At 49.6% G+C, this 24,265-nt stretch overlaps 2 protein-coding genes across 2 annotated transcripts in view; both read left to right on the forward strand.

Annotated features, from left to right (window-relative positions):
* The first annotated feature begins 2,576 nt into the window (after positions 1-2,576).
* The window catches only part of LOC141919150 (E3 ubiquitin-protein ligase PHF7-like), a 156,030-nt gene continuing 134,341 nt past the window's right edge, over positions 2,577-24,265 (forward strand). The window contains exons 1-4 of the mRNA XM_074814175.1: positions 2,577-2,631; positions 2,864-2,955; positions 3,044-3,145; positions 3,426-3,550. Coding sequence (XP_074670276.1) covers positions 2,577-2,631; positions 2,864-2,955; positions 3,044-3,145; positions 3,426-3,550 — 374 coding nt within the window. The remainder of the gene's footprint in view (positions 2,632-2,863; positions 2,956-3,043; positions 3,146-3,425; positions 3,551-24,265) is intronic.
* Positions 15,973-22,858, forward strand: LOC141919145 (uncharacterized). Its single transcript, XM_074814170.1, has 8 exons — positions 15,973-15,990; positions 18,793-18,828; positions 20,351-20,442; positions 20,608-20,673; positions 20,926-21,027; positions 21,621-21,774; positions 21,961-22,304; positions 22,642-22,858. The coding sequence occupies exons 1-8, from the start codon at positions 15,973-15,975 to the stop codon at positions 22,856-22,858; spliced, it is 1,029 nt and encodes a 342-aa protein (XP_074670271.1).

The raw sequence follows: 24,265 nt of genomic DNA on the forward strand, positions 1-24,265 counted from the left end.
TACTGGAGGCACTGGGAGGGCTACTGGTACGTAGTGCAAGGCACTGGGCATACTGGGATATATTGGGGAGTGCTAGGAGAGTCAGTGGGACATACTGGGGGCATTAGGAGGGTTACTGGGACATATTGTAGGGAGCTGGGACATACTGGGCGCACTGTGACATACTGGGATATATTAGGGAGCACTAGGAAGGTCACTGGTGCATCGTGGGGGGCACTGGGATGGTTACTGGTACGTACTGCAGGGCACTGGGACATACTGGGATATGTTGGGGAGTGCCTGGAGGGTCACTGGCACATACTGGGGGCATTAGGATGCTTACTGGGATGTATTATAGGGAGCTGGGACATACTGGGCTATATTGGGGAGCCCTAGGAAGGTCACTGGTACATAGTGGTGGGACTGGGAGGGTTATGGGACGTACTGCAGGACACTGGGACATACTGGGATGTATTGGGGAGTGCTAGGAGGGTCACTGGGACATAGTGGGGGCATTGGGACTGTTACTGGGACGTATTGTAGAGCACTGGGACATACTGGGATATATTAGGGAGCACTAGGAAGCTCACTGGGACATAGTGGTGGGCACTGGGAGGGTTACTGCCACGTACTGAAGGGCACTGGGACATACTGGGATATATTGGCGAGCGCTAGGAGAGTCACTGGCACATAGTGGGGGGCACTGGGAGGGTCCCTGATATGTACTGGGGGCCACTGGGACATACTGAGGAGTGCTGGGAGGGTTAGTGGGACATACTAGGGGTCACTGGGCAGTACTGGGAGGGGCTCTGGGACGTTCTGAGGGACACCGGGGCATACTGGGTGGCACTGGGATGTACTGGGGGGCACTGGGAGGGCTCTGACTCTCCCCCTCCCCCCCCTTAGGCAATCCCAGCCCTTTCCTCTTAGAGGCTTTGCGTTTTCCGATGGAGACAGGGATGGAGTTGCAGTGAATTGAAACCGTAGGCTGGGAAATTGTTTTATCCATGGGAGTCGAACAGCAGCATTGGGGATCTTTTCCCTTTCAGAGGAGGGAGCCATCTCCTCTTTGAAATGGTCAAATCTGTCAGAGTGTCAGCAGAAACGTCCTATGGGAATTTCCCCTTTAAGCATTGAACCAACTTTTTCTATGAAGGAGTCTTTTTGCAAACAGTTGTTTCTTACAGAACCTGTCGACAGTCCCCTGCGCACTCAGAGCTGTGCGGCAGATACTCGAGCATCAGCCGAGCAGTATCGCTGCCCAGACTCTGTCCTGTTCTCAGCAAACTGTTTTATAATTGAGACGTGATCTGTTTTCCCCGTTTTTCAAGCAGTGGTGTTGGAGGTTAAACTTTTAGAGCAGTGTAGCCATGCTTGGGTCAAGCAAGACGTTCTTTGTGTTAAAGCCAAAGGCATCCTGCGTCAGCAGAACAAGTCGACGGCTGCCTTTGAGCAGGACAGACCGTCCCCCCCCCACCCCGGCTGCCGAGCCCAGCCCAGCCCAGCCCAGCCCTGCCCGCGGCTCCCACGCGTGTTCCCGGGCGGCGCTGCCCGCGCTGCCGCTGGTCATGGGCGGTCCCTCACAGGGACAAAGAATAAGCTGACATAAACTGCTGGATTTGGAGGCCTGGTATCCCCCTCCCTAAAGACACGTCCAAAGACACCTGGGCTAAAGATTTGTTCCTTCAAGTACAAGAGGTAATACAGTAAACCCCCTTGTTTTCTCTGGGCTTTGGTCACCAGAGGGCTGCCCACCAGCCCCTGGACAGAAGAGCACACATCCTAATTAAAGGCAACATGTAAAAGCCCAAAGCAACAAGGTGGCATCTGGCAAGTGACAAAGATACAGCAGCTTTTGGGAACAGTTCTTTGAAGGGAAAGCCAGAGTTGACAGGCATCCCCGCTGGAAGGCTCTTACAGAGGAGAGTGTTAAACAGCGTCAACCGGCAGGTTTAAGCGTTGTCTGGGAAATGTCAAACACTGTCAAGATACCACAGAGCTCTCTGCAGCCAAGCCCCAGCGAGGGACTCCTGTGGGCTCATCTCTGAGAACACAGACTGATGGGCCACCAGCCCTGCCCACAGAAAACACCTTATCAGCAGCTGGTGCAGAGAGTACAGCGCCCTCAAAACCACCAAACCAGCCAGGTCAGCCCACCCAGACACCCAGCATCTCCCCGCACGCAGCACCTGCAGCCACATCTGCAGCCCAGCCCTGCTGTCAGGAGTCCTCTCGGACTGGTCGGGTCAGCCCCCCGTATGTGGGGGTGCTGATGTCACCGTGGCCATGGAAACCTGCCAAGGGTGTCCCTGCCCATATATTGGGGTGCTGATGTCACTGTGGCCGCTGTGAGCCTAAAAAGGATCGCTGGGCTCCAGCCATGTGTCAGTGTGACCTGGGAGGTGAGGAGAGGGCAGGGGAGGGATGGGGCTTGCGGGGGGCTGCCAAGGGAACCGGGGGGGTCCCACACCTCGGGGCTCTGGGGCTGTGCTGAGAGCTGACCCGCGCCCCGTTTATCCTTCAGAGTCAGCCGAGGAGCATCTGGGAGAGACACCCCGGTGCTGCTGGGACAGGGACGCTCCCAACGCTCGTTGTGGATGTACGCCATGTCTGAGAGGGAAGAGGAGGAGGCCCCCAACTTGATGGAGCAGGGTGAGAGCAAAGTTTCCCTCCCACAGCACAGCAGAGGGGCTGTCGGGGTGGTCAGCGTGGGGCCGAGCGCGGTGGCAGGGGGAGGCAGTGCCTGCGATGCCCCTTCCTCGCCACGGCCCCCAGCACTGTCTCTCAGGGATGGAGCAGGCCCCTGGGGACAGTCCCTCAGGGACGCTTCCCCCGGCCCCACAGAGGTGCTCATTCCCGTCGGCATTTGCTCTCTCCCCTCCAGTGTGCGTGCTGTGCGGCAGGGCAGAGGCGGACCTGGATCTCTGGGTAAAGAAAATTGAGCGGGAAGAGTTCTGTGTCCATCTCTTTTGCCTGGTGAGTGCCCGGGGGCTCCCTCCAGCTCACTGACAGGTGTTCCTGGCCACGCTCTCCTCATCAGCTCCTTCTCTCTTCTCTTCTGCAGCTTTTTGCCAGCAAGATTTTTTACTGGCAGGACGAGGAATCAGGGCTGCAGGCAGTTCTCCCTGAGGACATTCGCCGCACAGTTGTGCGGGCAGCGCAGAAGGTGAGGACCTGACAAGGTCAGGGAGATTTGTGTCAGGAGAGGTTTGGGGGAGCTTAGCCCAGAGCCCAGGAAAGAAATCCCAGCCCTTCCAAGCAGCACCGGGACAAAAGCCTTGCTCCCAGCAGCTCCACAGAGGCTCCAGCCCAGGAGACTCATGCGCTGGGCGGATGTGTGGGCTGTGGCCCAGCAGCGGCCACATCCTGCACCCTGCCGGGAAGCGTGGGGATGGCTGGGGAGGTCCTGAGGCTGCTGCTGATGGGGGCTGCTCTGCTCTTTCTAGAAATGCTTCATCTGTGGTGAGAGCGGGGCCGCCATCACCTGCTGCTGGGAGGGCTGCGACCGCAGCTTCCATCTGCCATGTGCCATGGAGGGTGAATGTGTCACCCAGTACTTTCCTCCGCACAGGTAACTCCTCTCCCCTCCTCATCCCCACCAGGGAAGGACCCAGCGCTTCTCACCTCACTCATCCCTTACCTCTTCCCCCCAGCTCCTTCTGCAGGGAGCACCGCCCAGAGCAGGAGGTGGAGGCAGCTCCGGAGAACAACACTGACTGCCTCATCTGCCTGGAGGCTGTGGAGGACAGAAAGTCCTACCACACCATGGCGTGCCCCGCCTGCAAACACGCCTGGTTCCACCGGGGCTGCATCCGGGTAGGAGTCGTTCCCTTGTCCCCGGGACATGGCAGGTGCCTGGCAGCACCAGGGCCTCACTCCTGCTCCTTTTGTTTCCGCTGCAGGGCCAGGCACGGTACAACAGTACTATTTCCTTCAACTGCGCTCTCTGCAGAGACAAGCATGCCTTTCCCGTGGACATGCTCAAAATGGGCATCCGAATCCCCTTGAGGGTGGTGTCCTGCCGGCTCACAGGACAGGAGGCTGCCAGCCCTGTGCCAAGCCATGGAGGAACTGTAAACAGGGCAGCGGGGAGGAGCAGGGCTGCCCTGCATCGGCCTTATGCCAGGGTAGCAGGGGATCAACGATTTCCCTTTCTCCATCAGATTGCCATCATGGGAAAATGAGCCTCCAGACGAAGCACTAATCGAGAGGCACAGCCGCTGCGACGCCCGCGAGTGCCTTTGTCTCGGAGGCAGGGAGCAGGCAGAGGAACGGGGGTAAGTTGCCAAAGCGGCACCCTGGGCTCTGCACGGGATCTCTGTGTCGCCAAGAGCTCGAAGGGGAAGGACTGAGAACAGGAGCTGTGCCGCACAATCCCGTGCTGCGGTCACTTTGTCCTCATAGCCATGAACCTTTTTGCTTCCCCAGGCCCTGGGAACTGCTCCTGTGCAGCTCCTGCGCTGTTGCGGGCACCCACCGGCGCTGCTCCGACTTGAGGACCAGCAGGACCAGCTGGGAGTGTGAGAGCTGTGCTGGCCAGGGCACCGGTAAGAGGCAAAGCACCTTCATGCCCCTGGGCTGGGCCAGGGCCCAGGCAAGGCCCAGGCTGGGCTTGGCAGAGCCTCTCCGCTCCAGGAGGGCTGGGGGCACCGCTCAGGCCTCTCCACAGTGGCCTCTGTGCCTGTGACCTTCCTGCTTCCCCTTACAGCCTCCAGTGACAGCTCAGAGCTCGCTGGCTTTGGCACTGGTAGCCGGTCAGGATCGGGGTCATCGCACGGCTCGCTAGCACCAGAGAGCAGCAGCTCCAGCAGTGGTAGCCAGGCAGCATCAGCGGCATCCCACGACTCCCCAGCACATGAGGGCAGCAGCAGCTCCAGCTCGCCTGGGCCTGACCACAGGCAACGCCGCTCCCGCGTGGAACATCGGGCCCAAAACCCTTACAGCCGGCACGGATGCAGATGTGGGACCAGCCGTGCGCCATCCCCGCGTGCTGGCCCTGATCCTCCTCCACCGGCGCAATAACGTTGATCATTGATGTCTGCCCTGGGAGACTCCACGCTCATTTGTTGGCTTCCTCCTCCCTTTCTCGAGGGGCAGCGTTAGGGGCTGGGCCCAGAGGGTTTTCTTCCCCCGGGGCCTGGCAGCCCCTTGCCCACACCTCCCTCCTTGCAGGCTGGCCTTGGCCGGCTGCCCAGCGCCGTGGCCCTGTGCTTCGGGCCTCGCTGGCTCCACAGCTGTCTCAGTCTCCCCGGGGAAGGTTCACACCAGTGGCAAAGCTGCTTTTCTTTACAAGTTCCGCTCAGTGTCACGGCTGCAGTTGTGACATGGAGATTGCTGTAGATGGTCTTGCGACAGTAGCCGAAGGGCATTCCCCTTGCCCAGTTCCGTGTCCTGGTGCCCACCCTGATTGCTGCTGTACCAGACCCATCCAAACACACCATCAGCTCAGACCACACAGAAGGTCCTAGGAAGGAATGTTGTCCCCGACCTTCACCAGCCCTTGGCAGCCTCTGCCAGTGTGCAGAGGTGAAAGCCATCCAGCTGGCCTTGGCTATCACCGAGTGAGAAAGGTGGCCAGTGCTCTGTCTCTGCACTGACTCATGGGTGGTGGCAAATGCCCTGCGGGGGTGGTTACAGCAGTGGAAACGGAGCCACTGGCAGTGCAGAGGTAAACCCGTCTGGGCTGCTGCATGATGGTGAGATATTGATGCTGGGGTCGAGAACCTGACTGTGAACCGCTTAGTGCTGCAGGACTGTGCCCAATGCATTGGTTGTTAATTTTTTTTTTCTTTATAGTTAAGCCCAAATGTGAGTTTAATTCCCCTCGAGGGGGACCATAAAAATGCCCCAGCAGCAGGAAACAGAGCCTAGCCTGCCCAGGAGACCTGTCGAGCCTTTGGTTTAACACTCTGCCCATCTGCAGAGAGACAGCAACACCAGCTGCAGGTAGGCTACAGCAGGCACCTCGAGGGGCAGCCGTGGTCCTGGGATCGGGGAACAAGGGGCACGTTGTGCAGAAACTCTTTAGCTCTCGCTTGGGGAAGGCCTTCCCGCGTGACCTGCTGTGTATCGGCGGCTGTGGGCAGTGGATCAAGCTCAGGCCTCAACTCCCTCAGTGTCTCTTTCTCCATCCCAGCCTGTTCCCCAGGACGTTCCCAGCCCTTCAGGATCACCAGCACTCACCCCCACACCCCTCCACAGCCAGCCCCTCTCTCTCCCAGGCTAAAGGCGTCCTTCTGTCCTGGCTGGCCAAACCATAGAGCCCTCCTGCTCCCCGGCAAGACGGGCAGCATGCAGAGAGGGAAATGCTCGCTCCGCGCAGCTCGATACGCTCCTGAGCAGCCGGGCTGCCACTGTGAGCAGCCAGCCCCTCGCACCCGCTTCTCAGTCATGCCAGCACTGTTACCGAAAATCCGGAATAAAGAACTTATCAACACCAATTTGATGCAGACAAGCAGACACTTCTTTATTGACGGCCGGGCGCGCAGGGGAGTATTCTCACCAACAACGCGCGCCAAGCACTAAAATCACTCATCTTATATAGAACTTTTCATATACAATTTCCAAGGACACAGTTTCATACACAAACACAATTCCCAAGGACACAGTTTCATACACAAACACGGTTTCCTTGGCAGGTACTTGTAAGCTGTTACGGTTGTTTCCCCCAGTTCCTATTAATCCTAGACTTTGACAACTACTTGTATTCTCCTGGTCCTGTATATCTAGATTATAAATCAACTTACAGATCAGTTTGTATTTGGTTACCTAGGTTCCAGACGTTTCTACTAAATGGTTATGACCAATCTCTTCAGCCTTGGTATGGGGCTGTATAGGGGATTTTAAAGCAGCAATCGGTTGCTGCTACAAACCACAACAAATAAAAATTTTACTAAATTTTTCTTATGATTTTATGTTTCTATTAAATCAAACACAATTTATTCTACTTATTGGTAAATCGATAACATTTCCCCCGTTTGAAAGTGTTGAATATTATTTCAATACTTTCACCTTTTATTAATTTTCATTTTCAAAGTTAGTATTTGTTTCACCATATTTTTGGTGCTGGACTGTATCCAGGTGGCATATGTGGTACTTCTCTCATAATCCTTCGGTGTGCTGCAAGTCTATTAATAAACTGTCTTTTAAGACAGGCATAAATTAACATGATCATCACAAAGACAATTAACAGCAAAAACAAGGTCTTGATCAGGGATTTCAGCCAAGAGCTCAGGTTCCATCCTAATCTACTAAAAATCTTTCCCAACCAATCTTCAGACATATTTTCTCGAATCGTTTCCGTTTCTTTTTCAATTTTGCCTAAGAGATTTAGATCATGTTCTACATCCTGAGTCACATTAGGAATATGAATGCAGCAATGATCTGGGCTATCCTTGAGATATCCACACACTCCATGCTCCTTTAACAGAAGCATGTCCAATGCCACCCTATTCTAAAGTGTCATTCGGGAAGTTGCCTGTAATTGAATGTTTAATTCTTTAAATCCTTTCCTTGTGACGTTGGCCAATTTTTCTACTTGTCCTGTTAACTGATAGAGCCATTCTCTGTTTCTGTATGAAGCTATTGGGTTCAAAAGGGACTCTAAGGCCCAGCCAATTTTCACTCCTGTTGATGGTTCATTCCATGTGTCATCATCTGTCTCAGATGTCTTGGTTCGTTTTAATCTTAAATCTTCTAAGGGTCCTTTGAATGGTGATTTCTTCCAAATTGGACACAATGTTGGCATGCCTAAAGTAACTTGTTTTATCTTACCATCTACTGGCAAGTGAGTTGTCCAGGTTCCATCACTTAATGCCCAAACCAAATGTCCTGGACTTTGAATGGTAGATTTCTTACAACTGAAAAAGTATCCTCTCCTGGGCGTGAATATGCTTGTCAAAGTGAGGTTATTATGAAAACCTCGACAGTAACAACCAAACTTCAGAGCAGCTGCTAAGGGAGGAATTCTTTGAATTACTGAGTCTGCGTTGCTGCAATCATACACCTTTTCACACTTCCGCCATGGTACTACATGTTCCTTTTCTATTCGTGTAGTACCTTTATCTACTACTGAAGGAAGAATTGCGAGTACACCTTTGATCCAAGTACCGTCCCAAGTAAAACACCAGGGAGTTCTAGCCATGTACTGAAACTGAGAAAATATGGACATCGACCATACAGAATCCCACTGTGCTTGTGTTTGTGTACTTTGACCAGTTTTGTTACATTGCCATTCCATGATGTTTCTACTCACATTGTTTTTAATCTGTTCATCGTATGAAAACCACCCTAACAATCCCTGTTCTGGACCTGCTTCTAGCCCTAAACCTAGATGAGTCGTTGGTGTAAACTGATGGTTCAAGAGTTTTAGACAATCTGCCTCTCTGCCCACCGATTTCCATTGTTTTCTGATAACTTTCACCTGTTCTTTCCATTGAGTCACTGGCCTTTGCTCACAATATGTGGATTCGTTTTTATGTTCCAGGTTGGTCAAATTCATAGTTAAAATTCCCCAAGGAATAGATTCACCTACTGCTCTTGGTATTGGCAAACAAGCAGTAATCTGTGTAACATTCTGCAAGTTGGCAAATCCCTTAATCAATCCTAACATCAAATTTTCCTCAGGCATTTCTTTGGGAATGTTGATCAATTGTTCTGTGTCTTGTTGTCTTTTGTTTCTCACCACCGAATCAGTCCACATCAGTATCACCTGCTTAGCTAACACAAGGAGAATAATCACAAACTGATATAAAAAATTAGACATGTTTCAGAGTCAGTTTTAAAGTCTTTGGGTCACGGCTAGTAATCTTCCATGGAGTGGGCGCCTTCTTCACCCGGGTATAGTGTATCCAAGCATCTGATTCTGCAATCTTGATAGCCGTAAAGGTGGTTAACAGTATCTGGAAAGGTCCCTTCCAGCGTTCTTGCAGAGGTTCGGAAGTCCACGTCTTCACATAGACATAGTCTCCTGGTTGAAAGTCATGCACAGGATTTTCAAGGGATAATGGTCTGTTCCACAGTATTGCGCTCCGAATTGCAGTCAAAGTTTTTCCTAAGGAAAGTAAATAGTTATACACATCTCGTTTCCCTTTCACATGCACGTTTGGATTTGGTTCTGGGGATTCATAAGGTTTCCCACACAATAATTCATAAGGACTGACGGAGGTTCCACTCTGTGGTTGTACTCTAATTCGTAACAATGCCAATGGAAGCGCTTGAGGCCATTTTAAATTAGTTTCTTGACAGATTTTGCTTATTTGTCTCTTTAAAGTTTGATTCATTCTTTCTACTTTCCCACTGGATTGTGGCCTCCATGAGGTATGTAAGTCCCAAGTGATGCCCAAAATTTTGCTAATATTTTGGACTACTTCTGCAACAAAGTGTGGACCTCTGTCAGAGGAAATTCCAATAGGAACTCCAAATCTTGGAATTATTTCTCGTAGTAACCACTTTACTACTTCTTTTGCTTGTGTGGTGCGGCAGGGAAAAGCTTCTGGCCATCCTGTAAAAGTATCAACCCCCACCAGGATGTATCGATACCCATTTTGTCTAGGTAATTCTGAAAAATCTACTTGCCAATAATCTCCAGGTTCCGTACCAGATTTTAACCTACCCATTTGAACTCTTCTCTTGATCACTGGATTATTTTTCAAACATACTTCGCATTTTGCAGTTATTAATTTAGCCATGTCCATCATCTTCACTGATACAACTTGGTTTTGTAAAGATGTTACTAGAGCTTCTGCTCCCCAATGACATTCTTGCTGTTTGGTTTGCATTATTTCTCTCATTAATAAAGGTGGAACTACTGTTCGTCCATGAGGAGTTATCCACCATCCAGCTAAATTTTTCTTGGCATTCAGAAATTGACCTAGTTTCTCATCTTCCACTGAGTATTTTGGCTTTTCTCTAGGAAGGGTTACTGTCTTGGAGGGAATTAATGCCATTTGGAATGCTCGTTCCTTTGCTATTTTCTTTGCCATTCGGTCAGCCAAATTATTTCCAACAATTTCTTTTGTGTTCCCAATTTGATGTGCTTTACAGTGCATGATTGCTACTTGATCTGGTTTTTGAACTGCTTGTAATAATTGTAAAATTTCATTTTGATGCTTAATATTTGATCCCTGGGAGGACAATAATCCTCTTTCTTTCCACAAAGCTCCATGGACATGTACTACCCCAAAAGCATACTTTGAGTCTGTCCAGATATTTACTTTCTTCTTTTCACTTAGTTCTAAGGCTCGAATTAAAGCAATGAGTTCTGCTTTCTGAGCTGATGTGGTACCCATCAATGCCTTTGCTTCTCTAACTGTGGTGTCTGCTGTTACCGCATATCCAGCGTATCGGACCCCTCGCTCCATAAAGCTGCTGCCATCTGTATACAGTTCCCAGTCTGGTCGCTCCAATGGTACGTCCTTCAAATCTTCTCGACTGGAATAAACATACTCAATGGTAGCCAAGCAGTCATGTTCCAGTTGCCCTTCTTCCTGTGTGGAACTTAAAAACACTGCAGGATTTACCAGGTTAGTTGTTTTTAGAATCACATCATCTTGTTCAGTCAGTATTACCTGGTACTTCATCATTCGGCTCGGAGACAGCCAGTGTCCCCCCTTTTGTTCTGAAACAGTTATCACCACGTGTGGGACATAGACTGTTATTGTTCTTCCCAAAGTCAACTTCCGAGCTTCTTGTATGAGCATCACTGTTGCAGCCACTGCTCGAAGGCAGTTCGGCCACCCTTTACTCACTGTGTCCAGTTGTTTGGAAAAGTATCCGACCGGTCGTTTCCAGCTTCCTATCCGCTGAGTCAGCACACCCAACGCCAGGCGTTGTTTCTCATGGACAAACAACTGAAAGTCTTTGGTTAAATCCGGAAGTCCTAAAGCAGGTGCAGACATTAAAGCGCATTTTAGTTCCATAAAAGCCTTTTGCTGTTGTGGGCCCCATACGAAAGGAGAGTTTTCCTGGGCTCATACAATGGTTTAGCTATCAGACCGTAGTTCATGATCCAGAGGCGACACCACCCTGCCGTTCCCAAGAACGCTCTGAGTTCATGGATATTTTTCGGCTCAGGTATACTACAAATAGTTTCTTTGCGATCTTTTCCTAATTGTCGCTGCCCTTTTGAAGTTTCAAAGCCCAGATAAATCACAGTCTGGCAGGCTATTTGGGCTTTCTTCCGAGATACCTTGTACCCATTCAGTCCCAGAAAATTTAAAAGGTCTGTTGTTACCTGTATGCAGGTAAATCTTTCTTCTGTGGCAATCAGTATGTCATCCACATATTGTAAAAGTAAATGTCCAGGCCTTGGTTTATCCTGTTTCCAAATTTCAAGCTCTTTTGCCAGCTGATTTCCAAAAATCGTTGGGCTATTTTTAAATCCTTGGGGTAGTCTTGTCCATGTCAACTGCATTTTTCATCCTGTTTGTGGATTTTCCCACTCAAAAGCAAACAATTTTCTGCTTTCCTTTTCCAAAGGTATACAAAAGAAAGCATCTTTTAAATCAAGCACTGTAAACCACTGATGAGTCTCCTTTAACGCTGTTAACAATGTCTAAGGATTTGCCACCACAGGATATATGTCCTTGACTATTTGATTTACTGCTCTCAAGTCTCGCACCAATCTATATTCACCTGAGGGTTTTCTAACTGGTAGAATAGGAGTATTATACTCAGATTCACATTCTTCTAAAATTTTGTACTCCAAAAATTTATCAATTAATTTCTTCAGCTCCTGTCTAACTTCTGGTTTGATTAGATATTGCTTAATTCTCACTGTCCCTGCACCTTCCTTTAAATCTATTTTCACAGGCGCTGCCAATTTTGATTTGTCAGGAATATCTGTTTCCCATGCTGTAGGAATCACTGCAGAATCCACCTCTGGTGGAATTTCTTGCTCTTTCACTTTTTCCTGTATCATCAGGATTTCTCCTGGTTTTGATTCAGGTATTTTCAAAAAAAGTTCTCCTTCTTCAAAAACAATCTGTGCATTTAATTTGGATAACAAATCCCTTCCTAACAAGGGTATCGGACACTCTGGTACATACAAAAATTCATGTGTAATTATTTTATTTCCCAATTTTAAATCCAGGGGTTGCAGGAATGGTCTATTTTCCTCCTTCCCTGTTGCTCCTATTATGTTTGCTGGTTTTGTTCCAATTTTTCCTTTACAAGTATTCAATACCGAAAATGTTGCTCCCGTATCCACTAAAAATTTAACTTCTTTATCTCCCAGCTTAATTACAACCAGAGGCTCAGCTGGGTTCCCCTCTGGTCCCCTTCAGTCATCTAAAACCATCAATTTGGCTATTTCTTGCTGAGCATTCCCGTTTCTTGGGCAGTCTCTCTTCCAATGCCCTTCTTGTTTACAAAAGGCACACTGATTCACTCCTAAGGGGGTATTAAAGTTTTGATTACCATAATTCATAAATTCTCCCCTTCCACCAATTCCTCATCCTCTGCCTGCTGTCTCTGTCATTACAGTTAACAATCTACTTTCTCTGGTCTTCCTTTTCCTCTTTTTCCCTGTTGTTACATACTTTCCATGCTGCTTCTAGCATTTTATTCAAACTCCTTGAATCCTCTCCTTCAAGTTTCTGGAGTTTCTTTCTTATATCTGGTGCCGATTGTCCCATAAAAATCAAAGCCAATTGTATCTGAGCCGCCTCTGTTTCTACTCTTAAGTCAGTATATTTTCGGGCTGCTTCCTTCAATCTCTCCAGAAACGCTGAGGGAGATTCCTTCTTATCTTGTCTCACCTCATATAATTTAGACCAATTCAGAGACTTAGGCATGGCATGTTTAACTCCATGCAAAATCCATTTCTGGTATCGATGCAGTCTTTCTCTGTGCTCCACATTATTTGGATCCCACTGCGGATCCCCAGATGGAAAATTCTGCTCTACTGTTCCACCTGTTGTCCCACTCAATACAGCCACTTCTACCTGTGCTTTGCCAGCCTTTAATACCATCTGCTTTTCTGTATCATCCAGTAAATTATCCAAGATCACCTGTAAATCACTCCAGTCCGGATTCTGTGTTCTGATTACAGTATCTACCACTCTGCCTACTCTTTCAGGATCTTCTCTATATATACCTGCTGCCTGCTTCTAAGCCATCAAATCCGTAACTGAAAAAGGCACTTTTACATACGCTGGCCCATCACTACCCACGCCCTGCCGTAGAGGAGCTATTGTTTGCACCTGCTGCCGAGTTCTTCGGGAGACAGGAGTATGAATTACAATCTCTGACGGCCCTTCCTCCACATCCTCTATTCCACTACTCTCTGGTTCCTCCACCTGTTCCCTATATTCTCGCCCCCGATGCCTTTCTCTCCGCGGAGGGGATATATCTAATTCTGGCCCTTCATCCTTTTCAACAGAAGCAGTTCTTTTCTTTAAACAATCTTTTCCCAACTCACATGTTGAACAACACTTTTTCACCTTCTTATCGTCAGAAGTCATAGCCATTACTAAATTATCCCTACTAATCAACTTACATTCTTTCTGCCAATCTTTCCTCTGTCTTAAATAGAAAAATAAATCAACATATGGCACTTCACTCCATTTCCCTTCCCTTCTACAGAACAGCATTAACTGCAGAATGGTGTTATAATTCAGTGTCCCATTCATAGGTCATTTTTCCTGATCTTCCAAAATATACAGAGGCCACCACTGATTGCAATATTCAATCATCTGACTCTTTCGCAAATCATCATGCAAATCTCCCCAATGTGCTAACAAACATCCTAACGGAGAAGTTTTTGGAACTTTGTCATTTGCAGTCAAATTACCCATACTTTTACTTTTAAACAAATGAGTCAGCTTAGATGCCATAATAAATCACTTTACAGTACAATACACAATCACTCAAATCTGTCGCTTTGTTTTTCTCTGGCTGCACTCCTCGCGGAGTAACAGAAACACAGATCTGAGCTCCGCACTCGCTTCGTGCTCAATTGCACGTCTCACACTTACAAACACACACCTTTCCACAACTGTTACTATATACAAAGGTATATAACACAATATTTTACAATTCTTAAATTCTTATACAATACTCTCCAAAACAGTTTTACAACATAACACATGTAAAACTTCTAACTTCCTGTTAGAGACACTTCCTTTGAGAACGCTATAGCATATAGGTTCTCTTGTTTCCCAACCCACAATTGTCCAACCCTGCAATAGCTTTCGCTTATGTCTTACGGGCAGACGCCCAGGCTTCCAATACACGAGGATCCTCCAGCCCAACCTGCGCAGCTTTCGCCGCGTCTGACAGGCAGGCTTATACAGTGGGACTCTAACCCACTGTGTGGGACTCTAACCCACTCCTGAGTGGGACTCTAACCCACTTTCCAAGGGTGGGACTCTAACCCACTCCTAAGTGGGACTCTAACCCACTCTCCTAAGTGGGACTCTAACCCACTCCTAATACAAAAAGAAGTGTCTTACCAAAATCCAGGGAACGTCGCGAAGAGCCTTACGGATTGGGGATTGATGGGTATCCCCGAGAAATCCTCGGTGCCGGCTGGAACCGATCAGGTCCCCGATTCCTCCGGTCTCTCTCAGCGAGGTCCCATCTGGGTCGCCAGAAACTGTTACCGAAAATCCGGAATAAAGAACTTATCAACACCAATTTGATGCAGACAAGCAGACACTTCTTTATTGACGGCCGGGCGCGCAGGGGAGTATTCTCACCACCAACACACACCAAGCACTAAAATCACTCATCTTATATAGAACTTTTCATATACAATTTCCAAGGACACAGTTTCATACACAAACACAATTCCCAAGGACACAGTTTCATACACAAACACGGTTTCCTTGGCAAGTACTTGTAAGCTGTTACAGTTGTTTCCCCAAGTTCCTATTAATCCTAGACTTTGACAACTACTTGTATTCTCCTGGTCCTGTATATCTAGATTATAAATCAACTTACAGATCAGTTTGTATTTGGTTACCCAGGTTCCAAACGTTTCTACTAAATGATTATGACCAATCTCTTCGGCCTTGGTATGGGACTGTATAGGTGACTCTAAAGCAGCAATCGGTTGCCAACACAAACCACAACAAACAAAAATTTTTACTAAATATTTCTTATGATTTTATATTTCTATTAAATCAAACACAATTTCTTCTACTTACTGGTAAATCGATAACCATCCTCCAAACCTTAATATACAATACAATTATGAGCAGTAAATATATTAAAATTAGAATTTAAGAAGATCATGACCGGGTGGAACATAGAATTAAACAGTCCTGTTGCGGTGGGTGACCATCCAGATAAGCTTTCCCACCACTGATGTTCTCCATCCCTTTTGACTCTTGTTAACACTTGATGTATTTCTTCTATATCATGTTGGACCGTGATAAGAGTCTTTTGTCCAGTTTTCTGTGCTTGTTGCAGGAGGTGGATTAAGTCAGGATGTTGGAGGAGTCGTATGGACAGTACCATCTATTAATAAGGAATCACATCGTGTTCGCATGCAAACACATCCTTTTCCAACATACATGACTACGCTTTCAGGGGTTTCGTTTGGGTGGATCTCAAAGTGACAAATGTTTTGTTCAGTGTCAAGACAAATGTCTTGTGCTTCAGGAGTATTTTCTTCACAAATGAAGCCTCGTTGTTCTCACACAGTACATGCATTTATATCGTTTGCCATTTCCCCTCTTTCTAGTGGGCCCATACTTTATGTTCTGAGGGACAGAGTATGTTTCAGTTGTGATTTAGTCCTAATGCAAGGATTGGGTATATGTTGTACACGGAGGCATTGCGTATGGTGAGGACAAATGCAATAATCCTGTCACCTTCGGTGTAGTGAGGAAGGTTGACCAATTAGACCTGCCTTTTCTTGTAGTGTTTTGATGCTTCCAGTGTATCTCAGTAATGCAAGATCCCAAGGATTTGATGTGTGAGCCATTGTAAGTGTCTTTACTCTCATGAGCAGAAAAAGGAAGAGAGAAGAAGAGGCGTATAGACACCATGGTTGTAGCAATCGAGGTATGATGGTGAGGGAGAGAAAGGGTAGGTGCACTGCTGTGAAGAGTCTCATACTGAAGATGAGGGTTGTTCCCACAGTGCTACTGGTGGACTTGCTGGGTATGGTGTCTGCTTCCATGTGTCGTTGGTGGAGTCGGTTATTTCTGAAAAGGAAAGAAAAGAGAACGGTCGTGGGGGGGGGGGATGGGACACTGAACAGGTTACCCCTTAGGATGCCAGATAAATCCATCTAGTACTGATTTTATGTTTTATTCCATTATTATCAATAGCATCCCATGCTAGAAATCCTCGTGGCTTGACGGGGGTTACTGGTATTGTTCCTACAGATGGTATTTTGCCATCACGGGCTGTCCTGCTTTCATTGAGGACCAGGTGTGCTCATTGTTTAGGTTTGTTTCTGAAGAAGGTGTTAAGAAGGCTCGAGTAATTGGACTTCCATAGGGACCATACCGATTATTTAACTGCTGTAAAATTTCAGAAAGACGGCTGTCCCATTGTCCTTCATGTGGTTTAAGGTATTTTTTCAGCAGTCCATTGGCTCGTTCAACTATACCATTAGATTGTGGGTAATAAGGTGTGTGAAATACCCACTTTATTTCTTTTTGCTTTGCCCATTCCTGTACTTCTTTACTAGTAAAGTGTGAGCCATTGTCACTCTGGATAGAATCAGGGACAGGTAAAATTGAGAACCATGAGGAAAGGCCTCGGATAGTATTGTGTGCATTAGCCTTTTGGCACTTGGTAGCTGTAAGGAGTCCAGGTATTATCTCTACACCTGTTAAAATGTATTTGTACCCAGCAGAGGATTTTAAAGGACCAATGTAATCAATTTGCCAAGTAGACCACAAAGTTTTCCCCTCTTTAACGTGTAAAGGTGGTGCTTTGGCAGGATGGTCCATCTGCAATTTTAATTTACACTGGGGGCACTCAGTGAGGATGGTTTCACACGTTTTCCTACTGAGGGGCCATCCCCGGCTTTGGGCTGAGAAGTAAAGTGCTTCTCGACCTGTGTGGCCTAATTTTTGATGTAACCATTCTCCTAGTCGATACCATGTGGGGTTTGAGGAATCTTCAATGTCTATTTTCCTAATTTTTGTCAATTCATCCACCCTTTGGTTCCAATTCGTAGCTGGTTTGTTGTCATTAGCATGAGCTTTTACCCATCCTATTTGGAATGGTGTTTTTCTGGCCATGGTTAATAGCAATTGCCAGTCTTCAGTTCTCCAGATTGGTGATTTCTTTATCTCCCAGTTTAGGGCTTCCCATTGACAAAGCTACTGTGTGGCACCTGCCCAGACAGCATAAGAGTCTACATAAATGGCTTTTGCTTCATTTTGTGCTGCCAGAACAACTGCTCTTAACTCTCCTACTTGAGCACTGCCTTCACCCTCTTCAATAACTTGTTTGCCTGTTTTGATTTCTAATGCAACAGCTCTATATTGCCATTTACCATCCACTCTTTTTGCCGAGGCATCAGAAAACCAGACACCCTCGGTTGGTGAATCTTCAGTGAAGGGAGGTGCATCTAAAATTGGTGAAGGTTTGAATGGTTGTTGTAACGCCAGGGGGTCAGTATTAATAGGCATTTGTAATTTAGAAACTTTTGTGTGTCCTTCAGTTAATTGCACTTCATCTGCCACACCCACTAGATAGGCGTACCATTTCCTGATTGTAGGTTTTTGTGCAATTCCCTCTGGGGGAGCAGTCCCTTTTAGGATTGTGTCTAATAAATTAAAGGGACCTCTGGTCTGAACAGCTTGTTCTTGACCTATTTTCTCAACTTGTTTAACTGCATGGACTAAAGACAAAAGACCCTTTTCCCACTCTGAATATCTTTGTTCTGTCTCTTTAAATGCAGTTGAGCTAAACAGTAAAGGTCTCTTTGGCTGGTCAGGGCCAATTTGAAATAAGTTACAATAAGTACCATGTTCTGCAAAACCAGTTTTGCTACAATAGGGTCATGAGGATGGACAGGTCCTAGGGATTGATATGTTTTTAATTCCAGTATTAGAGTTTTAATTGCTTCTTCATGTTCTGAATCCCATCTCCACGATTTTCCTTTTCGTAAAAGCGAATACAGTGGGCGGGCAATGACGGAGAATCCAGGTACATGTTTTCTCCAATATCCTAAAGTGCCCGTCAGCTGCTGTAATTCTTTTCTAGATTGGGGCATTTCTAATTGTTCTATTTTATTTAGAGTATCTGGTGGGATTTCTGCACTTCCAGCAATACACCAAGTGCCCAGGAATTTCACTTCTTTACTTGGTCCCTGACATTTTTCAGGTGGAATTTCAATTTTTGCCTCATGCAATGCTTGCCAAACTGTTGCTGCCACTTCTCCCACCTTGTTAGGACAGGTTCCTCCAATTAGAATATCATCTATATACTGATACAGTTTTACCTCTGCAGGGAGTGAAACTGTCTGTAAAAGTTCAGCAAGTGCAGCATGGGCAATTGTGGGTGAGTGTTTATATCCCTGTGGGAGTCTGTTAAAGGTATATTGGATACCCTCCCACTTAAAGGCGAATTTTTCTCTATCTTTTTCCCTTAAAGGGAACATGAAAAACATGTCTTTTACATCTAGCACTGCCATCCAAGGATGTGCGGCTTGCAGCATAGCGGTTAAAGCTGCAATGTTGGGGACTGCCGCTGCCAATGGGGCTGTATTGGCATTTAAACGCCGAGAATCGACTGTTAAACGCCACCTCCCGTCTGGTTTACGGACTGGCCAGACAGGAGAATTGTATGGGGAGTGAGTTCGGGAAATAATCTGTCGTTTTTCTAAGTCCGCAATTACTTCAGAAATTCCAGTTCGTGCTGCAGCAGAAATTGGGTACTGTGGGACATCAGTAATTTTTGATTCGGGAAGTGCTGGAGCTGCACGGAGTACACGCACTGTGGCAGTTTGTTGATTTTTATTCGGGCTGGGGTTGGCAATTGAACCAAAAGACCACAGACCGCCGTCTGGCAAACGCCAGGTCCGGCCGTTCAGTGCGTCAAAACCCAGGATATTCTCATAATGCTCCTTGATCGCAAAGCGAAGAGATGTTACACGTTTTCGCCAGGGAGCCGTAAATTAACTTTTGCTGTCTGGCGCACAGTGCTAGTTCCTGTGACTCCGGTAATTTTAACCTTTCGCTGGCCAGGTCGTATGCCTAGCTCATTGGCATCTCGCTGTGTAATTATTGAAATTTGTGCACCAGTGTCAATTAAAAATGTTATTAATTGTTGTTGAGGACCAACTGGAATTAAAATGTAAGGGCCGTTTCTCATTTAACCACTGATAAGCTTCTACTTGCCGGGACCGGCAGGCCCAATTGCCGTCCAGACCTTATCAGTTTTTTGATCCTGTGCTTTGCAACTGATCCTCTTGAGGGAGGAAAGGGTTTTTTTTTTTTTTTTTTCTAGGAGCTGGTGACGGAGGGGGGGTTGGAGCATTTGAAGCCATACCCTTTAGAAATGCCTGAATCAGACTCAGAATGACGCCGCTAGGCTGTCTCTGAATGGCGGCTCTAGGAACTCCTAGTGACAGTGCTTGCTTCCACAGTTCATTTCTCCACTCCTGACCCCTAGATTGTCGGTCAGAGGGTTTTTGTCCTGAGAATTATTTTGATGCAATTGTTTCATTTGCCTAACAGTGCGACCTATATTTTTTGTTTCATTGGGAATTTCATCCCATCCCATTTCTCGGGCATGATTTACAGTTTCATGCACTAAAGTTGCCCAAGTGGGTAATACTCTTGGTTCTAATTCTTCTTCCCCACTATTTCCAACAGTTTGTGTTAGATTTACCAATTCATTATAATTTAAGTCTCTCTGGATCTCATCCCGTTTTGCAATGAGAAAAGGTTTGAGCATGGCAGGGGCTCCTTTTATCAGTACTTTAAGTACAGCAGGAGCTACAGGTGCCGAAAGAGGACCATCAGTAGGATTGTGCTGATGCATGGCTTGAATACAGGCAGCTTTGTAAAAGCTGCGGAGAGGTCATTTAGAGATTTGATAGGTATTAACAGAGGTTCTCCTCTCTCTAAGGCATCAATGCCACCAGCCCAATATGCCACTCTGCTTGTTAGTGAGTGGGGGTCATTCGGGGGGTTGGGACCAGCATCCAAAAAGACACCGGGACCCCAATATCCACGGGGTTCATCGCCATCTAGTAAAATTCTATCTCCCCCGTTTAGAGACACTCTCCATAGGGATTCAGTTTCAGTCTCTCCAGGCTTACGGCCGTAACGATCTTGTAAATGGGCTATTGGAATTGGATCAAAAGGGGTTGTTTTGCTGATGCGACTTCTCACACCACCCCGAGGTCCTGTTGTTTCTTCTGTTTTAATAATTGGTCTGACTGCTTTTTCCCAAGTGGGAGCCCACAACCAACTGCTCTCCCCCATCGTACCCCCGTGATTTTGTAGTCAGCCGGTGGGTTGTGACCTTGTTGGGGTGGGGTGGGGGGTAAGCCAGGCTCAAAACCCTGCGGTTCCCCCCGCAAATACCATAACTCATTACAATAAAGTGCCCAGCACCTTGCTGCTGCCTGCCAGCTGCCTGCCTGTGTGCAGGCAGGGCTGTATCCCCCCACAGGAACTCACCCAGCCCTTTCCCCCCACCCCCCCTCAGGCAGCTGCTGGCCCATTTCCACTGCATGTCCTGCGACCGACCCCTCAGCATGCTGGTGCCTGGCCCGTGAGTAGCGTCCGGCACCGGTGCATTGGGGGCTGCGTGGGTGATTCGGAGGGGAGATGGGTGCTGGCAGTGCCCCGCTGTGCCCGGCACGGGGGTTAGGGTGTCTGCCTGGGGCGTGCAGCCCTCCTGAGCCCCTCCCTGGGGGCAGTGGGATGCCAATGGGGTACAAGCCTGTGGGTTTTGCGGCACAGCCCCGAGCTGGGGTGGGTCGTGTGTCCCCTGTCACCCACCCACTGCTCCTGCCCTCCCCAGGCTCATCGTGCCCATCCCGTACATGCCACCGCTGCCCCCCCACCTTGCCGGGCGCTCCCATACTGTGCTCGAGATGGAGCAAACACCGCAGCACAGCCACAGGTAGGGGACACGGGGACCCGGCCCCTGGGGTGCAGGTTGGCCCTGCCCTGGAGAGGGAGAGCCCTTCCCAGGGTGGGGGTGAAGGGATGCAGGGGGGAGCCTGGGCAGGACAGGGGAGCAGAGATGTGCTGCAGAGGGGTCAGCCGTGCTTGTCCCAGGTCTGTGGCGTTTTACAGCCCTCCCTGCGCTGCCCTGTCTAGCCCAGGTCTGTGTCTCAGTGGTGCTGAAGCCACATGTGATGAGCTGTGTCTGGTCTCAGCCTGACCTCAGGCTTCAGTGGGGAGTCAGCTGCCTCCTGTGAAACAAGTCACCGAAATTAAACACTGCAGCTGGGACAGCCCAGCTCCTGCCTCCCGCTGTCCCTTGCGTAGGGTGCAGGGACCTGCCATGGCCATGACCAGCTCACCAGGGCCACGGGGAAAGAGCAGATCCAGCACAGCTGGACAGGCGTGGGTCTCCTTCAGCAGCCGGAGGGGAACCGGGAGGGACATACCCCACTGGGGAGCACCCGTGGCCCCCTCCCTAGCATAGTAGGGTGAAGCACGGGGTGCCACGGTGCTGGGTGCTGAGCATCCCTGTGCTCCGTCCCACAGGGAGCGGGTGGCCGAGTGCGGGTACCCCAGAGTGCTGCGGCGCTGCGGGGGCCGGCACACCCTCACCCACCCGCTGCAGCGCTGCCCGCGCCCCCAGCCCCACCCGCCCGGCGCCCCGCGGCCGCTCCAGCCCCCCACCCTGCTCCCCATCAAGGTAAGGATGACGAAGGTAGGGATACGGCGGGGGCGAGCGAGGCTGGGAGGGTGATGCTGAGCATCCAGGGTGGGGGGGGGGAGGGATCCGTGCCTCAGTTTCCCCAGGGGGAGCTGGGTGGGGGGTTTTGCCTGGACATGCTGATTTGGGCCCCGTGTTTCAGCCAACCCCCTCTCTCCTTCCCAGCACGACGAGATGGAGCTGTTGGGCCAGGATGGCCACATCTACAGGGGCCGGCAGGGCGGGCAGCTGCCTGTGCTCGTGGGCAAGGAGGGTACGGCTGGGCCACGCTTGGGGAGGGGATCTGGCGGGGGTGAACTGGGCAGTGGAGTGGGCAGGGTGCCCGCGGCGTGCCAGGTTTTCCCCCCCATGTGTTCTCCCTGGCTCCCCCCAGCCCAGCTCCCTCTGCTCCCTCCTGCCAGACTTCCCCAGGGCCAAGCCCAAGCTGTCCCCGAGGCAGTGGGATGCCAGGGACACCAGCCACCTGCTCTCCTGGCCCCAGAGCGCTGCATCCTCGCTCAGCCAGCCAGGTACGGCCCTGCCAGGGCACCGGGGTGGGGGGAGAGGGCACCCTGCTGTGTCCTGGTGGGATGGGGGTTTGGGGTGGAGTGGGGTGGAAGCAGGATGGAGGGGGAGGACTGGAAGATGGGGCAATCGATCCCCATGTTGGAGCCAGAGCAAGGTGGAGGGACGTGGCGGGGTGGTCCTGGCCACTGTGGGACAACAGCCTGTCTGCTTCAGGGTGGGGGCCAGGACCCCGTTTCTGGGTGGCTCTGGCCAGGCAGGTGCCCATGGGTGGTGCCTGCCCCAGGGGCTGCAGGGGGGCTAACCGCTGCCCCTTGCCCCCTGGCATCCCCACCTCGCCAGAGCACAGGCCAGCCTCCTCCCACGGCCGTCTCTCCCGGGCACGGGGGCTCCTCCTGCCCCCCCAGCCCTCGTGGGACGGATCCAGCACCCCAGAAGCCAGGCAGCACTGGGGGTCCCCGACCGAACCCCCACCACCCCGGCCACCGAGCAGGCGAGCAAGCATCTCTGGCCAGCAGCAATAAAGGGCGATGGGCAGCCAAGCACCTGCGTGGCCTGAGTGGGGTGGCCCTGGGCTGGGATCTTCCCATTGTTATCGATTTACCAATAAGTAGAAGAAATTGTGTTTGATTTAATAGAAACATAAAATCATAAGAAATAGTAAAATTTTTATTTGTTGTGGTTTGTATCAGCAACCGATTGCTGCTTTAAAATCCCCTATACAGCCGCATACCAAGGCCCAAGAGATTGGTCATAACCATTTAGTAGAAACGTTTGGAACCTGGGTAACCAAATACAAACTGATCTGTAAGTTGATTTATAATCTAGATATACAGGACCAGGAGAATACAAGTAGTTGTCAAAGTCTAGGATTAATAGGAACTGGGGGAAACAACCGTAACAGCTTACAAGTACCTGCCAAGGAAACCGTGTCCTTGGAAATTATGTTTGCGTATGAAACTGTGTCCTTGGAAATTGCGTGTTGATTGTATGAGCAAGTTCTATATAAGATGCATGATTTTAGTGCTTGGTGCGCGCTGTTGGTGAGAACGCTCCCCTGCGCGCCCGGCCGTCAATAAAGAAGTGTCTGCTTGTCTGCATCAAATTGGTGTCGATAAGTTCTTTATTCCGTATTTTCGGTAACACCATCATGCATAAGGAGGGGTCGCAGCATCCCTTGTCCTGCGGCCACGTGTGGCCAGAGGAGCTGAAACCAGCCCCTGTCCAACCCCCCTCCCAGGGTCTGTGCTGGCCCCGTGCTGCCACGCTCTCCCTGACACCCCCTGGCCTCCATGAACCCCTTTTTGGCCCCAATGGCTCCTGACAGGGAGCTTGTGGCCCCCAAAAGGGTCTGGGGGAGCCCACACTAAAGCAGGAGGATGATGACGCTCCGTTGCTGCTGAAGGTGGTGGGAGATGGGGACTCTGGTGGGAGATGGGGACCGCGGTGGGAAGGGTGGCAGCAGGACATGGCTTTAACGCCAAAAGCGAATCCCACCCCAAGCCCGCTGGTTCGCTACCGCTTATCCCACGGGATGAGCATCACTGAGCAGGTTTCCTTATCTGCTCATGGATTGTCACCCCCTTGTCCCTCTTCCAACACTGCCATTGATGGAAAGAGGAAGGCACTGACCCCACTGCTGCCGGGCTCGGGGCAGCTGATGATTCCCACCTCCGGAGCGAAGCACCATAACCCCTTCTCTGCCCCCAGCCCTGGGGACACACATCCCCTCCTTTCTCTTACGCCACCCCCCTTGCTTGGGGCTGCTTTTCCCCAGCCCCCTTCTGCCACCCCTCACCGTCAGATGGGAGAAAGGTGTGCTGAGACCTGGCATAAGTCATGTCACGAATGGAGAGGTACTGGGCAGGGAAACTGCAGTCCCTAGAAGCGACATGGCAGGGGGACCTGGGGGTGTCACGGCTGGGGACATGTGGCCGTGTGTATGGGGGAGCCGGGGCTGTCCCAG

Source organism: Strix aluco, unplaced genomic scaffold (assembly GCF_031877795.1).
Source record: "Strix aluco isolate bStrAlu1 unplaced genomic scaffold, bStrAlu1.hap1 H_2, whole genome shotgun sequence".
Taxonomy (NCBI): domain Eukaryota; kingdom Metazoa; phylum Chordata; class Aves; order Strigiformes; family Strigidae; genus Strix; species Strix aluco.

Bases quoted from the DNA above. Each gene is read 5' to 3' on its own strand.
- LOC141919145 (XM_074814170.1), top strand. The intron at 18,829-20,350 runs GTGGGACATCAG...CTTTTTCCCAAG, and splicing joins TGCAGCAGAAATTGGGTACT to TGGGAGCCCACAACCAACTG. The intron at 22,305-22,641 runs GTACGGCCCTGC...CCACCTCGCCAG, and splicing joins ATCCTCGCTCAGCCAGCCAG to AGCACAGGCCAGCCTCCTCC.